Source organism: Poeciliopsis prolifica, unplaced genomic scaffold (assembly GCF_027474105.1).
Source record: "Poeciliopsis prolifica strain line A6 unplaced genomic scaffold, Auburn_PproV2 SCAFFOLD042, whole genome shotgun sequence".
NCBI lineage: Eukaryota > Metazoa > Chordata > Actinopteri > Cyprinodontiformes > Poeciliidae > Poeciliopsis > Poeciliopsis prolifica.
The window spans coordinates 4,204,908-4,222,719 of NW_026562417.1; the positions used below are offsets into that span (position 1 = coordinate 4,204,908).

The following is a 17,812-nucleotide window of genomic DNA, read 5'->3' on the forward strand; positions in this document are numbered from 1 at the left end:
AACAACTGCTTTATTATGCAGGAAATGGGGAGGAAAAGCTCTCTGTCTTTCTCTCTCTCTTGGCTGTCAGCATCTGGACTCTTCCTCCCATGGAAACATGGCGGTAAGGTCACATCTGCCTGGGAGGAAAGCGTTATTCTTGGGAAAGCAGAGTGAGTCAGTAATTTGGCAGGGAGAGCGAACGCAGCGCAGCATGGTCCGGCAGAAAGATGCAAAGTGAGCAATTTCCTTGCAGCCTGCTACAGTGGCTTGCAAAAGCATTTCCATCTTTTGAACTTCTCCACATTTTGTCACATTACAACCACAAACTTTAATGTATTGGGGTTTGACACTATAGGCCTATGCAAAGCGCTGCATACCCATGCCGACTATTTGAAAATGATGAGGCTGAAGTTACTTCTTTGGAAGTAACTCAACCTCAGTCAATCCAGATGCAGTTCCTCTGTTGGATCTGACTGAACCGTCTCAGCAACATGTCCCAGCGCTTGCTTTGGACTGCAGTAGCTCAATGCTGCGGGTCATTGTCCTGCTGCAAGACGAACATCGTCCCAGGCTCAAGTCTTTTAGAGCTTTTTCAGGTTTTCCATCTAGGATTTTGTTCTGGTTTAGTCTCTGATGGTGCCTTCCCACCCGCTCAAGGCAAATGAACTCCAGTTCATTTGCTGATTCCTTTGTGGAATTGTGAATGTATAAACGACCAAAAAGTGAACTCTGGTTTCCCTATAAATCTCGGTCTCGGACCAGTTGAAGTGAACCCTGGTGCGTTTGAAATGCCAATGTGAACGCCAAGTGGACCACAGACCGCTCCAAATGCAGGTAGCAGACTATAACGCAGGACCATCTGCATAACCAAAACAAACACTCGATAGCGTTAGCGGGAGAAAAGGACAAAGACAAATCCTCCAAATGCTAACATCCGATCCATTTTTGTTAGCATTTCTTGAAGAAGAAAGTTGCACTCAGTATCTTCCTCAGAGGTTTTCATATCATGTCTGGGATTGGTTCTTGGTGCAGCGCCACCACAGGTGAGTAGGTGAACAGATTTTTCAGAGGATTTGATTCATTTGACTGTGCAGATTTACAGAGGACGGCAGCAACTGGAACAGTAACAAACGTTGCACATTTGGTCTCTAATCAAACCGAGTCCATCGGACCATCAGCTGGGAAAATTCCCTTAAAATCTTGGGTTATTTCTTTCCGAGGTGGTACTTGGTAAATCAGATTTTGGAGAAGAAATGGATTCTACAGTTAAATCATATCCACATATATTAGAAGAAAATAAAACATTTCTCACCTTTCCTACTGGTGTAAAACATCATTGTGGCGCTACTTTAAAACGGTGTTTACTGAAGTGAGGCTGTATGTATAAAAACCACTTGAACGCATCATCTAAGATTTCCTGTAGTGCAATATACATTTAATATGTTATTTTTCATTCACCCTGCAGAGTCAAATACATTCAACAACTTTTATCTCACCAAGTCTTATCATATCTCATGGAGTCGTGTATTGACAGAAAACAGGAGCCGGTTTTGCCAGCCATGTCAGGATGTAAACATGTTTTGCTGCAGAAACTCATCTGATTCATGGAAGATTCTGCTTTTATTAAATCTGAGTGACTTTCTGTGCAAATTTGGATGGGCATCGCTGTCCCCTTCTCCTGGAAAACATTGGCTTTGTGAGTGTGAACGGTGTTTCTGTGCCACCTGCATGGCTTGGCATGACGAGCAGTTTGCATGTCCAAGACGTTTTGGTTTGTTTTGCAGAGGGAACAGTTTGATGCGATTGTGACAGCAGATATTTGCATGTGCGCAGGAAGGTTTTCTGAGGTGGTTTTGAAAGCATAAAACAAAAACAAACAAACAAACAAAGTGTTATTACCGAGAGACACACCTTTTCAAATTGGACTCAGTGAAGCTTGCTTTGACAATTTATTTATTCAATATCAACAATCAGTAATGAAATCAAAATGATAAAAATAGAAACTTTTTTAATTTTCGCGCAAAAATTGGAAGATTGCTTTCATTTTCCTTTTATGTTTTAAATATTAGAAATTTGCCAGAACTGGTATTACACAGACTTTAATGGGCCAAAAGTTTTAATGCAATTAATTCTTGTATTTTATGTTTTACATGTAAACATTCTGGTGAGTTTAAAGTATTTTTCAGCATCTCTTGTTATCATTTCTTGATAATCTTATGGCTGGTGCCTCAGATTTATGGGCGTACCAGGAACATGAGAACACAAAGGTTCCAGCCTGGAACTGTTGCATATAAAAAACCAGCACACATCCTAATAAACAATACTTGTTTAATGTGTTGAGTATTTTTTTTCTCAAAAGCATAGAAGACACAGAAACACCCAGCCTGAAATACCTTCTTGCTAGGTGTGAATGGCATGTTCTCCTATCTTTCCTATTTTGAAGATCAGTTAAACAAAGGCTTTTTTATCATGTCTTTGCATATCTTATGGGATTAGGAAGCAGATTTCATGGATGCTCTTAAAAAAAAACATGTTAATTTGAAAATCACGATAAATTTCTTGGATAGTTAGACAAAAACAAAAGTATTTTTTAGTGTGAGATTAAGCTGCTGTGATAAAACATAGATTAGTTTTGAGGCTCCTTCAGCCTCAGCAGGGCCAGTAAATGTGGAGCGTTGTATGACTCCAACAAAATCTCACAAAAAGCAGCAAACAAACCCTCTTTGTAATTGGAAAATCTCTTCTTCTTTTATATATATATATATATTTATTTATATATTTATAAAAGTAGCAAGGCCATGTCTGATGTGGAATTTCCCAATCCGAACAGAATTTTTCATACTTTACGTTCAGCTGGCCAAGTGGGAGGAAAGAGTTTAAATTCTGACCTTGGAGCCGCACCGGGCCGATCCCTGCAGACTCTTTCCAGCCTTGATTTTCAGCCTCCATGACGGCGAATCACTTAGCAAAAAATCAAAGCACACACTTTATACAGGGCGGCCCTGAACCTGCGAGGAGCGAAATATATTTGACAGCTCTTGCTCTTTATTTTCAGGTATTAGTGGGTCCGGGGCGCCGCGCGGGAAGTCTCCGATTCACTTTGCAGTATATCACCTGCGGTGCTTTGCATACCACTGTTAACGTTACAATGATGTAGAACTTTGATGTTCTGACTTATAGCTGATGCTGCCCGCTGCAGAGATCATTACTTCCTCTGCGCTTTCCATCTTCTGCTCTTTGCAGTAAAAATGAGTTATGTAAAAAAAAAAAAAAAGAAGAAGAAGCACCTGGTCGAAAAATAAGGAAGAAAAGCTCTGCCAGACGTCGCCTGTGCTCCACTTTTTAGGCTTTTTACAATCTCAAATCAGTGTTGGGAAAATTCCCCCCACATGGAAGGTGGAAGGTGCAGCCGGTGCTGCGTACGAACTTCTGCAATGATCACATTATCATTCCCAACAGCTTCATGAATAAGACAAAGTGTGCGTTCTGCTTTGCCAGACTCTCCGGAGACCGATGTATAAACGCTTCTTGAGTAGAATCTTTTCAGCTCCGCACCAGGAGAGGAGAAGAAACCCTTCTTTTTAGCTGAAAGCTGATTTAGTGGCACAGATGGAAAAAAACAAAAAACAAAACAAACAAAAAAAAAACCCTGGTTGCTTCGACAGAAGGGTCTCAGTGTTCCTGTTTCTGGAAACAGAACGTATTTTCAAACCAGAGGATCAGGGCCACAAAAACACAAGAATTCTTAATTTCAGTCTCTCACTTTTCATTTCTTAATTGCGTTAAAAAAAGTTGAAATATGTAACTGATTAATCAAAATTAACACATTAAAGTCACAGCTCAGGTGTCCCTCAGGGAGCGATACATGCTACCGTTAACTTTCTAACGTATTGATAACTTGAATTCCCACTTCGTTCATCCCTGGAGGATACATAGACAGCTTTAACATGCAACATATAAAATATGATATTGTAGAAAATATGTTTGAATGTTTGACTGTAAAAATCAATGTTAAAAAAAGGAGAAAGAAATTTGTACAACGTATTTATAAGGAGCTCCAGGAACATATTGATACATTTAATAATAAATTAGCCTCTACATTCAGCAAAATCTATTGCATTAAGGTTGAAATTATGTGTGGTGATATTAATATTGACCTAAAAATAACACAGATATTATTAATACAATCTATATCCTTTTTTTTAGTAATTATTAGAACCAAGTAGAACATCTGGTACTGCTACTTTAATGTATGACATATTTATAAATGTAGTTTACAATGACACTCTCTGGTCTTCTAATAAATCATATCATTGACCATTTTTGACTATTTCTGTCGTTTTTCCAAAACAGAAAATAATAAGTGGGTCTCATGCGACAAAAAGTATCTGAACCGCTGCCTTCAAAGCGAACGACTGAAGTAGCTGCAGTGGACAAAAGCAAAGAAGAGTTATTAGAGATTACAATGCATTTTTTATTGGGATTCAAAATGGACTGAAAGGCGTTCCTATAAATACCAGAAATGATTCTCTGAATATTCTGTAATTCCAGTTTAGCAGCACACAACCCGATCCTTGTGTCTCCTATGAACACCGCCGTTACGACTTCCTCAATAAAACATCTCCAAGTCGGTTCAAAGTACAATAAACGTCAAACTTTCCACCATTTCCAACATCAAGTATTAATAACTTCCCCCAGACTTTCTCCGGAAACGCGTCTGAAAGTTTCCATGCATGGCTGCCTTTTCTCTTTGCCTTCGCTGGGAGACGGTGAGCGTGACAGCAGCATTAAACACCAGGAGAAAGGATGGATGGATGGATGGATGGATGGATGGATGGATGGATGATGGATGGATGGATGGATGGATGGATGGGTGGGTGGGTGGGTGGGTGGGTGGGTGGATGGATGGATGGGTGGGTGTGGTGGTGGATGGATGGATGGATGGGTGGGTGGGTGGATGGATGGATGGATGGATGGTGGATGGGTGGGTGGGTGGGTGGGTGATGGATGGATGGTGGATGGATGGATGGATGGATGGATGGGTGGGTGGGTGGGTGGGTGGATGGATGGATGGATGAATGGATGGATGGATGGATGGATGGGTGGGATGGATGGATGGATGGGTGGATGGGTGGGTGGATGGATGGATGGATGGATGGATGGATGGATGGATGGATGGGTGTTACTGGTGAGATGCAGGCCCCAGCTGGGAACAGATACATGTTTAGCCACCAGGACGCGGCGTCCCGCTATTTAAACTCCACGCTCTCATCCTATAAGAATGGAGAAAAAGAAGAGGAGAGAAGGAGCAAACGGCAGCGCCAGGCCTCCTCTCAGCAGGTTTAGGAGCAGAACGCAGAGATTCCTCCGTGAAGCACTTTCCCTGCGTGTTTTTGCTGCTGTGGGGGGAATCTGGGCAGGCATCCAAGTGGAACTCCAAATCTAGTCGAAACACCACAGCCTCTCAGCGTGAAACTGCTGGCAGAAATTCCCTTTCAAGCATCTGCGGCGGTTCGGCACGCCGCGTGTTTGTCTTTCATATTTGGCAGCCGGCACATGAGAAAGGCTCCCACTAATTTAGCTGGACTACCTGCGTCGTTTTTAATGCTCCAAGAGAAACAGGTTGGATTGTAAGAGGAGGCAGGTTATCAACTATATAATCAGAGCAGCACATCTATTCTGGCTCCTTTGCTTTTAACACTGGATCTGTAGTTTCCTGGCGTCTTTTCCCTCTTATTTCTTTGAGGTGGACAGCAGTTAAGCACAAGGCCTTTCACAAACTGTAGAGCATTTATTAGGATGTTGAGAGTCTAATTCTGAAGTGGAATGAATGAGTCCGTGCTTCTAATTTTTTATTTATTTTTTTGTGCGTATTTGAATTCTGCCACCTTTTATTTCGATCCACTAAATAAAACCGGCGCAATCAGAGAACAGAGTGCAGAAGTGAAGCCGGTGAACGCTGCTCATGTGCGGCTCCATCTGAAATGTGAATTTTGAGCAAACTTGTCATAAATCACCAAAAAGGACAAGAAAAAACAGGAATGCACTGATATGAAAATTTGGCCTGGTATCTACAATATGCCTGATGTTGATATTGCTGTTGTCATGGCAGCTCAAAGTGCTTTCATCGTGAAGACGTAAAAAAAATATGATAAACACATCAGTTGGGAAAACCGTTAAAATGATCAAGACACATCAAATATGTTTGTCAATGATCCATTTATTATGGTCCAAAAGCAACTTTAGACAAGTCACAGTTAATATTTACCAATATCGTGTTTATTGAACTGACTCAACTGTATCAATTATAGACTATGGGTCGTTTTTCTTCTACTTCATCATCGTCAACCACGAAGTTTGTGGCCGCAAAATTAGTTCAAATGTCACTGGACAGCCCGGTTTGGAGAAAAAGAAGGAAAAATGAGCTTCGTCAGCTTTAATCCAAAAAGCTACTGACTAGTTTGTCACATTATTTTGTGAATCTCTTTCAGTTAAATCCTCAGTCAAACCGTTTCCATCCTTCAGTCCACAAACCTGAAGCTGATTAAATGGGATCCGCTGAGATCTTACAGTGTGAACAATTAAGCAACGGGTTTCATGCTGTCATTTCCACACTTTCTGTTTACCCCAGCAGCAGATAGTCCCTCTGCAGCGAAAAAAACAGACACCTCATGAAAATGTCACATGCAATTAAAACAGGATGGGAAAGCTCATCCTCTAAATAATTCAGACAATGGAGCGTGATCTGGAAACTGGCTCCAAACGCTGCAGAGCTGCACTTCCCTCCTCACATATTCAAGTTTTTTTTTTGTTTAAAAGAAATACTTCACTCCTCTGAGGAACTATTTAAATAATGTCACATTTGTTGTATCATACTTTTTCAAATCCTGAAACCTTTACTACTTCAGAGGTTTGCAATCGGGTCCTTGAGGGCCACAACAGCTCAGCTGTGTCTCTAGTCCAAAAGATGTTTATTCCCTCCCGGGTTCATCCGGGTCCTCCAGAGTCCTGATCATGACTTCGTTACGTTGTTCAGGTGTGTAGAAGAAGAAACATGCCTACAGTTTACAGGACAGCAGGCCTGGAGGACAGGAGTCCAGCATGTCCAAAACTCGCTGGTAGTTCACTGACTGAAGTCCAAACTGCTACTTTTAATCACTCCGCTTACAATTCTGATCAGAAATGATTCATTTACACAAAATTAGCAGAATCTGTTGGTCTTCCACTACTGGACTATTCATAAATTACATAATAACAGTGACAATAGTGACACCAAAGTGACCTATTATGTTTCCTTGAACAGGTAAGGAAATGTCTAACCTGTATATTGACTACAAAATATGTTTATTATTATTATTATTTGCATAAAATCATTCTTAGATAATGTGATATTATTTGTTCCTGCATTGAACTCCTTTCAGAATGATTTGTTTTAGTTCCTCTCGTCACTTTAAATCTGCTGCTGGCCACGTCCCCAAACGCGTACGTGCGTAGCCGTATGTCTGTGAAAAGCAGAAGTGGAGCGTCCTACACAACCAGGAAGAATGTATGCAGCAAGTGGTTTCTGGATAGTAAGTGAGCAACAAAACTCTCGTATTTTCCAGGAGTCATTATTCAGCGCATACAGCGGTGAAACCAGCTGACTAAAGATGCTGGAGCTCAGTTTGTGTTGCTAGGCGACAGGCTGGGAGGCGCTGGTGTTGCTAGGTTATGGCAGCGCCTGCTGATTCATCTCACTGCATTCTGGAGGTTTTTGAAATGGCTCGTTTTCTAGACAACAAACATCATAAACTCAGTGCCAAAAAATGAGCAAACATATTTGTTTTGAAAGCAGTAGAAACTGAAATGTAAGTATAAGATCATGTCTCCATTAATCTCAGTGGTTTTATTATGACAGAAAGTATGAATGTTCATGGGTTATGGATACATTTGTGCATATTCACAGAGAACGAATGTTAATGCGCTTTAAAGGTAATTTAGTGATTGCCTTTCCTTTGTTTAGTGACAAAAATTATGTATTGAAGACCAAAGAGAGCCATCCGCTTCAGGCCTAGTCAAAGGCCGGTGCTGTGCATGTTGAGGGTAATTTCTCCCCCTACCATTCTTCTCTCTCCCCCACAGCTGCGCACCATGTCCGGACCGGGACCTGTGAGGTGGTGGCGCTGCACCGCTGCTGCAACAAGAACAAAATCGAGGAGCGGTCGCAAACAGTGAAGTGTTCCTGCTTTCCGGGCCAAGTGGCCGGTACCACCAGAGCCGCCCCGTCCTGCGTCGACGGTACAGTCCACTCATTCAATTATTCATTAGGAATCTTGTATTCTATAGATAGAGATAGAATTCTTCTGTTGTTTCTTTTTTTTTTTTGCTGATGCTTCTTTGAGGAATCGACTTGCTGATCTCATCACATCCTCAACACTCAGTTTGAAAAGTTGGAAAGATTCTGAAAGGCTGCTGGAGCGGAACGTGTTCTTTTTTTCTAAATCATTTATACATTAAAACTGTTACTGTTAGAGGAACCAGACCGAGAGCCAACTCACACGAGACGGATCGGATCATTTACACCTGGTGATGTATCAAGATAGAAAGTGATGCAAATGAGCTTACAGGTCACACCTCAGCATGTCTATCTGCAGCTTGGAACACGGGAGAAATACGAAGCTTAAAATAACTCAGGTTATGAAATCCATAAGTGGATGTGAGAGAAGAGTTCAAATTCTTGATTTGCTCATGAGCTTCACTTGTTTCTCACTTTTTCCTTCTTAATATTCCTACATTGTTATTGCATAATGTCACATATAAATAAGGTATCTGCAAATTTCAGAAAGTCAAATGTAAGACTTTTTAATGCCACCCTGAACAAAATTTAAGCCTGAAAAAAAATAAAATAAATTATATATATATATATAGATATATATATATAGACTGGAGGTGTGAACGCGCAATCAAACTTGGATGTGAACCAAAAATATGACCTGCAAAACTAAGTCGGTTCAGTTGATGTGAACTCTGACGTAGTTCAAATACGTATGTGAATGCTCAGCAGAAGCAAACTGTAGTGCAGGGCATTCTGGGTAAATGCAACCAAAACAAACATGCAAGTCTTGTGTTTGTGAAAGAAATTGTCCATGGTTCGTTGCCAAAGACGAAAAGACAAATCCTACAACAGCTGAACTCTGTCCCAGCTCTGTTGTTGCTGTTCATGGAGAAGGAAACTGTTCAGTGTCTTCTTCAGGGCTTTTTGTTTTGTTTCCTCAAGTCACTCTTGGGGCAGCGCCCCCCACAGGTGAGGATGTAAACAGGTTTTTTGAGGGTTTGGTTAATTTGACACAATGCAGTGTGATAGAGAAAGTCAAACCGAGTCAACTGAACTATCAGGTGTGAAAACACCCGTAAAGGCATTTTTCTGTAATCACAATTTCCTCTTGTTTTTAATGTTTTTTTTTTCTTTTTCTGGCTTGATCAATTAAAATGAGTAAGACTACACAAAGTAATGTTCAAGTTGAATCCAGAAGCTGTAGAAAGGAACTCCTGAAGGCTTTATTAGGCCTGAGTGAGTCAGTGACCCAGAGGATTTCTCAGCATGCTAATATGCCAGACTCCCAGTCTGTGCCAAGGTGGCAGCTTCACTTTGGTCTGAAAAGCGTTGCTTTCTGGCGAAGCTCCGGATCGCTCGGGTTTGACCTATTCCCTGACATTTTAGTATTGACATTTTCTGCAAATTAGAGCTGTGAGCCACCGGTCTCAGTTTAAAGCCCCTCCGTTGATCTCAGGGAGAGAAAAATGATAAGCACTTAACCTTTTAATTATTCTTTCCTCTATGACCAGAGATTACCTTCAGCTTCTCTTTGTGTGAGACAAGCTCCTCTTCATATGAAGATAAATGGACCTCCAGACTTCTAAGACAACTCGTGTCTGGGAATTTTAGGATGGAGCGAATGAAAAGGCCGTCAAGGGGAGAGGAAAAACAAACCCAAAAAAAAGTGGAGACATGAGAAAAACCCCACATACACCCCATAATTTAGACTTGTAAAAACAAAAACTTAAAAAATGTGTTTTTCTGTGATTTAATCACTTTTACAGAACTGAACAGGAATTATGGTCCAGTTTTTGCATAACACAGAACATTCATAAAAAAAGATGATGGGTACATTAGCTTACCTACCATTCATTCAACATTCTGCCTTCATCACCCAGTTACTGGCAGAATTTAGTTACTTGGATGATGAAGATGAACAACAATATGAGAGTCTTGCAGACTTCTGGCCACTTCAGTTGGTGAAAAGTTACCCGATTTTAAAACTCCTGCAGAGAAAAACTTAAATGTACATGTTCAGATTGATGAATGTTGATTAAACTGAATGAAACTCGAATGCAATCCCCAATCATTTCAAAAAGTTGATGGGTAGAAATAGATTGTGATTTTTCTTGGCACCATTGGTTAAAATAATGTAGTCTAGTGACCTGCGATGCAAACACACACCTGGATTCACCAAAGTCACAAACTGCCCAGTGTTTTGCTTCTATGAAGCTCAAACTGGCTTATGATCTTGTGATCAAGAATATTCTGCCTGAATCAAAGGGATCAGGAGGGTGGACTTTGTTCTTCCACGTGACAGTCATGGTAAGTTTTGTGAGGAATATATGCTTTTTAACATCTGTCCTCATGGCATTAAAAATAAGTGTTTTCTGTGATTTATACATCTTCCTACTCTAACTTCCACCTGAAAACAGTGTCGCTCTAAGGTCATGCGCAAATGTGTAAGCAGCAAGCCAACAGGCTAAAAATTGCTGTAAAATGTTCTACGGGCTTCAATATGTGAGGGTTATATTAGTAAAGCTTGTGGTAAGACTGTTTAGAAGCCCACATGTTGATCATTAGTCAGAGCTTTCAGGTTTGGTTTCCAGTTTCGTGCTTTTAGGCTCTCTGCTGTTTTTGGCCTCTGAATTGGCTGCAGTCGTTTTCTTCTTCTTGGCAGAACTGTACGTTTTGAACACAAATCCCCACTGGCACACGCACTGAAATATTTTTTGATTTAAACTTAAGGTATTTCTAAGACGTTACTTAAGCAGTTAGTTTTATTTTTGTTTCGTTTTTTCAAAGCTCACGAGTTTAAAGCGAACATAAAATCAAAACATGAGCTGAGGGGCAACTGAAAGGTCTGAATCGGGTTTTGTGTCCAGTCTGAGCCGTCGTCGTGTTTTACAGCCCTGTTAACTCAAAGTGAAATGTACTCCCTCCACTTTGTTTGATCATCAATACTCCCATTTCATTTGGCTGTAAAAACCTTTGTGTGTGTTTTTTTTAATAGCGACTCCGTCTGTTTGGAGTCGACCCGGCGCTCGTTTTTACACGTTCCACAAATTGATCTCCTCCCGTCATAAAGTCTTCATTCTTTGCCATTTACAATTGTGTTTGGATCATATATATAGCTCTCTCTATATAGAAAAACCGTCTTCATTATGAAAAGCATAAACGCTGCTGCATGGGGTTTTCAAACATGGAGGATGACCCCTGTAATGTGCCAGATTGTATTGTACACTGCAGTACATCTGCTCTGTGCTGTTTGTTCTGACTGCAGATGCATCAGCGATCACTTCCCTACCCTGACACATCATATTCAGGCTGAGTCTTGTTTGCATATTCAAAATAGATGTGTTACCAGAGAAAAAGCAAATCTTACATCACTTAGCTCAGAAGGCTGTCAGACGGTGATGCGGCTTGATGGCAGCTTCTTTGATGATCTGAAGAGATTCCACCTTTAAGGCTCCGTGTGTCGCGCCGAAATGTGTTTGAAACACACGAAATGACAAGGCGGCAATTCCAAGCACCCACCACCTCCAGATGATCCAGCTCATGAAATAAAGAGCATTATCATGGTTCCTCACAATGGTTGGAAGTATGAAAACCAAAGCTGAACTCGTTGGGAATTCGGTTGCCAGTGTTGCATTCAACTGCTTGTCTTTGACTTTCCTTTTGTCGTTTGAGGCAGTGAGAAACTTTCTCCTCTTTTTTATAACACTGCATTTCAAATTCAGATACAACACTGATTACATAGAATGTAATTAGTAATGATTTATGTGATGGTTGTCAGTCTGATTACTATTGTAACAAAGTAAAAGGTTTGAAGCCCAACTTCTTTGAGTTGTTGGTGATTTGCAGGCAATCAAGCGACTAAGGATATTTGTTTTTCTTTTCCTGAGATTATTATTTTTTATCCCACAATGTTTCTTGTGGTCTCCTGCACACGGGGGTCTTTACATCACTTATTTCCCCCCCTTCCTGTGCTCGTCTTCATTTTTCCTTTCTCATTTTTTCCCTTTTCATTTTTTTCCCCCTCTTTGTTGCGATGTAACATCAGGGACAGTTTAGGTCATTTATGTCTCCATTTAAATGTCTTTTACACAATTTGCTTTTGTATATTTTAAGATGAAAAATTCATCAAAATGTGTTGGATGTGTACATGATGTAATTCACAGGATTTATTATCCAAATGAACCACCTGCTTTTTCAGCGGAGTGGTGGAATGGAAGTGGAACATACGAGCAGATTTTCTTCACATTGGTTTGAGTTATTAAAATGACGGGATGGTTTTTTTTTCCTGTTTTCCGCGCCATGTCCAGCCTCGATAGTGGAGCAGAAGTGGTGGTGCCAGATGCATCCGTGCCTTGACGGGGAGGAATGCAAAGTTCTTCCTGATCTGAAGGGCTGGAGCTGCGCGACAGGGAACAAGATTAAAACCACCAAGGTGAGCAGAGAGAGAGAGGAAAAAAAATCTCTTTTATTGATGCCAGAATCAGAACTGTTGAATCCAGTGTGCAGCCACTCGTCAAGGTCAGCAGGCTGTGACTTCTGTTCCTGTCGCCTCTGCCTTTAACTAAAGACCAGTGTTTGCAGCCGGTGCTCGGACCCCTGGGGTCCAATAATCAATGCGCTGCCATGTCTCCTTAGCACTTTCAGGCCACTCTCAGCACCCAAACTGGCCAATTACTCACTCCAGTTACTTGCTTTTAACATTGTAACACGATGCCTGTATCCTTCACTGTGTTATGACTACCCGTAGACTTCAGTTCTGCCTCCCTCCATGTAGTTAATTATTTAAACCGCCTGCACCTCACCTGCCTGGAGCCGGGAGCCTGGAGCCTTGGGCTATTGATTCTGGGATCGGTCCGAACCTCAGAATATATATATATTTATATATATATACGTGGAATTGTTTTCTTTTAGTCATCAGGGTTCGGAGAACATCCATAGATGCCCTGGAACACATTTCTATTATTATCAAATCTTGCAAGACTATTTTTAACACTAACCATGTCTTTTGTGTTTCTTTTTATTGTTATTTTATTTGGATCTCTGGAAAGATTTCTGCGGACAGAGACCAGCTTTGGTAACGACAGACGCTCCACTAACTAAACCCAGGTGAATTCCCCCCCCTACCCCACCATCTCTTCTCATTGTTCTGGTTTTTATTATAATATTTGATATACTTTATATTTATCATGCTTAAGATGTTCCTTGTTCAGATTCCCTGTGGACTCGCCGTCCATGTTAAAAAAACAGAGAAGTTCCCACCATGTGACTTCTGATCCCGTGTTGTCAGACTGTCTGATTTAGACACAATTCCCACCAGTGGAGCTTCACGAGCGATAAGGGAGCAGAGGAGGTGCATGATCCAAACACACCACAGTGACCCGTTCAAAGCTCCATCATCACCTCCAACACCTTTGAACTCGGTTGGAGAGACGACGCTCCTCTCGCTTAAATTTCCAAACAGCAGGGGGTCACACTTTGTTCGTCGCCTCTGCGGCGCTTCTGGAAAGTAATAATAAAAACGAGAAAGAGAGGGAAAAAAATAAAAATCAAGACAACATAGAGCCGGGTCCCCCCAGCTACACTCGTCCTCATGAGTCTGTATCAATCACACACCATTGGAAAAACTCAGCGATTTCAACGTGTTTGGCAAAGCAGAGACCGGCTATTAGAAAGCCTGGGGCGCAGCGCGGATTTCAGACGTGATGGGAATTTTTTTGCGTTTGAAGCCTCAAATGGAAGCAAGAGGTGACAGATTGAAGAGTTTCTTTTCCACGGATAAATACAGAAATCCACAAAGGTGACAAATTTAACCTGCGCTGTCGGTATTGCTTAGTACTTGAGGGATGAAAAGGAGGAAAGAAAGCGCACACACAGGCAAATGCAGTATTAAAAATCCTGAAGTCGAGTTTATTTGTCGAGCACATTTCAGCAACAGGGCAGTTCAAAGAGCTTTATGTCGGGAAAACACAAAAATGCAAAGTCACAGAAGACACCACACAGTCAAGAGTTGAAACATTACATTTTCTTAGAAGCCTTATGTTTATTTATGTCAGTTATATGTCCTATAAAAAGGATTAACTACTAGTTTGTTCTGAGATGTCATGAGGAGAATAACTGAAGTTTGATGTTTGGCAAAATCTACAATGCATCCGACAAAGAAACCGTGAGATTCAACCGCATCTAAAATCTGTTGTTAGTAACCAAGAAGACACATGTTTACTGTGTATAAATTAACGTTAAAGCCATATTTAACTGCTGACACAATAAATACTGTTTTCTGTTGCTCCACCAAGTGCTAAACATCTCTATAATTTGGAGTCTAGTTGTAACATTTAGCAACGTAAGTTTTGCACAACCACAATTCACAAATTTATTCCCAGAAGGACAAAAATAAATGAGCTATTGATCATATTGTATATAATTAAAAATTTTGAGTACGCTTTTTTATTTTTTGGACTCTTTTTTTTTTTAATCTTAGCAAATTGATTTAAAATATTACTAACAGTTTGTCCGAATCCTGAAACATCAGCAGAAGCCCAGCGTTGGCTCTGCGTTCTCTCTCTGGTGTGGTTGTGCTGATTTCATGGGTGAATTCTTGCCATATGATGAAAAGCCCAGTCATAGTAGCTCGAACACAAAACATATTGCTGAGACGGACGCGGCGGCGTGCCAATTACACAGCTGAATTACAGAAACACAAGCCCCGCACCTGCTGTGTTAAACCTCTCAGCCGCGCTCACTTCAGGGACCGCATGGAAACGAATGCTTTGCCGGTTAAATTAGCACTTGTCATCCACCAATTAAACAAACCTAACACCTCGGGAGGACTTGCTTTTTCCCTTCCTGTATTTTTAGCTTTGTTTCAGACACTTACTCAGAACGCCATTAACGATTTTTTCATCCCCCTCCTCCTCCAAGTGAGACAGGCTATGGATTGATCTCCGGAGACATTCTCGCTTCTGACAAGAAGCAGCTTAGCTCTTTGTCTTTCCAACCCGAAATTATTCTCAAATTAGTACCACATTAATCACCATGGCAGCTCAGAATGTAAATGACTCGGTGAAGGGGAGAATTTATTGCAGCCGTACCTGTTTTGTGGAAACTGGATCACCCTGCTTTTCCTCGAAGTGAGAGGCCTGATGGCTCTTCACCTGTTTTTCTAATTGGAGGTGATTTAAATGACATTATACACTCAGCCTTGGTCAAACAACCCATTTGAGAATGAATCTAACTGGGTTGTCAGAGTTGTCTGTTTCCTATCAAAAGTTCAGCATCAAATAAAAATCGCCTGGCGAGTCTGACGACGGCTTCCCGTCAAAACCACATGTCCTTTGACAGCCGACTGGAATAGACGGCGGACGTTGTTATGAAGGTTGTTACGTTGTGCTCTTCGAGAGTCTTTTCCAGAACGTACTTTTATAGGAGCAGAGGAGCTGCCTGTCAGCCACCGAGCTTCATGACAGGCAATTTAATCTCAAGGAGAATGGAGGTCTTCCCGAGTATCTGACAGCACCAAACCACGAGTGAAGGGTCGGAGATGTTAATGCAAACCTGGCACTCCGCTTTTATGCTAAACTGAATGAGAGGACCTAATAGGTACACACACATCACTGGGCAGGAACGCTCATTTTCTTTTCAAGCCACTTTTTGAAATAGGAGTTATATTTTATTGCTATGCAAGACATCTAGAGAGTTGCTGTAATAGGTTGACCAACGATTCTCGTCTTCCTCAGACTTCTAGTTGTTCGCAGTACAACTATGAAATATAAGTGGATTTTATGTGATGGACCAACAATCAAGTGGTGTACACTTGTATAATAGAAATGGAATGTTTTTAAATGTTTTTTTTCCAAATAAGCTTCTGAAAAGTGTGGCAGGTATTTGTTTTCAGCCTCTCTGAGTCCAACACTTTGTGGAATGAGTTTTCACTGCAGTTAAAACTGTAAATCCAACTAGATGCAGTTCTGTTGAAAAGAAATGCAATTAAAAATCACATGTGAACGGATTCAACACGTTGGAATGACAAACTCAGCCTTTGATTGTCGCTCCAACACCTGACACCACATCTGACTAGTGCTGTGGCAGAATTATAAATATGTTTCATTTAACTGTACGTCTATTAATGTCATGATTTTACTTTCAATTCAACTTTAACGGCAAAACTGTGTCTTTTTGACGTTGCACACATTTGTAATGGAAACGCAGCTTATGATGATGCAACGTCTGTCTCGTTTCCATGGTTCTGAGTTGATCTCTGTTTTCTCCGGTTGCAGGTGAACGCCCCGTCATTGTCTGGCGGATCATAAAAGGAGTAAAAGACTAATATGAAGGACTTTGCTGTAAATAGAGACATCCTTTATTCTGGTCTAGAGATAATCTTTTAAGACTTCTGAATGAATCCTCATGAACTCGATGGACGTCAGCGTGAGGTGCACCGGTCATCCCCGCTCTGCCTTTTTTTGGATGGCAGGACCAGTTGTCTGACATCGTGCCGCTTGTAGTGGAAAACCGCAGCGACCTTCGCCGATGTGTCCAACTTCTTGAGTAGCGCCACCTTCACAAGCAAGCGGTCTCACACAGCAGCCGTTTCGTTGGGTCGACCGATGGATCGGCATGTCGCTCCAAGAACACATTCATCGGCCGACGGCAGCTTTCTTCTCTGGCAAATTGCAGTTAGGAGATTTGGGGGGAGCAAATAGTTAGTATGATTATCAAAGAAATAAAACGATTATCCATCCATGACATGCAATACTCAACTAGATACTCTGGACTCAAAGACTCCAGGGCTCAGCCCAGGCGCAGGCAAAGAACAGATCAAACATAGAATCAAAGGGAATTAAATCCATTTACAATCTATTAATCTTTAAGTTTCCATGCCTTCCCCCCTCAAACTGCATTGCTGCATTAAAATTCAGTTTCTTTGGTGAGATGAATGTAAATGACAAACATTTGGACGATGAGAGTGTTTCCCAAACTCTTTCTAACTAGTGACTCAAGTATGATTTGCTAATGACTTTCAAGTGACTATCGCTGACACTTCTTTAGTCTGTGTAAGTGATGACATTAGTAATAAACAATGGTCGTGTAGCTGAAAGCTTTTGTCTTTTCACTGTCTGCATAACAAACTAGTCCTCCAAAGAGCAGCGGGACGGCGGAGACAGCCTGTCCTCAGACGGAGGTCTAACGTCGGTCACCGCTCTCTTTTAGAAGAGCACGATCGTTTTTATTGCACTAAACTGCATTTGAGAAAGCTCTGCTCTCCGCACCAAAGCAATGCCAGACATGGCCGGCGGGATCCGGAGGAGCAGCTGCTGGATTCCACCTCACACACACACCGCTGTGACAACCAGGCCCCGGCGACGCTCAAGCCCATGATTATTCAACAGGCTCAATGTGGTGAGTGAAGTTTCATTTGTTTTGCCTCAGAGTTAAGATCAGCATAACGAAGCGTATGTTTCATTGACTCATTTCAGGTTATTATTTTTGCATATGAGGAACAGATCACAGGAAGAGGAG

At 41.3% G+C, this 17,812-nt stretch overlaps 1 protein-coding gene across 1 annotated transcript in view; it reads left to right on the top strand.

The window, feature by feature from the left end:
- The window catches only part of LOC129376094 (chemokine-like protein TAFA-2), a 61,557-nt gene extending 44,174 nt beyond the window's left edge, over positions 1-17,383 (top strand). The window contains exons 3-6 of the mRNA XM_055055548.1: positions 8,104-8,259; positions 12,604-12,728; positions 13,345-13,402; positions 16,570-17,383. Coding sequence (XP_054911523.1) covers positions 8,104-8,259; positions 12,604-12,728; positions 13,345-13,374 — 311 coding nt within the window. The 3' untranslated portion in view covers positions 13,375-13,402; positions 16,570-17,383. The remainder of the gene's footprint in view (positions 1-8,103; positions 8,260-12,603; positions 12,729-13,344; positions 13,403-16,569) is intronic.
- The last annotated feature ends 429 nt before the right edge of the window (positions 17,384-17,812 follow it).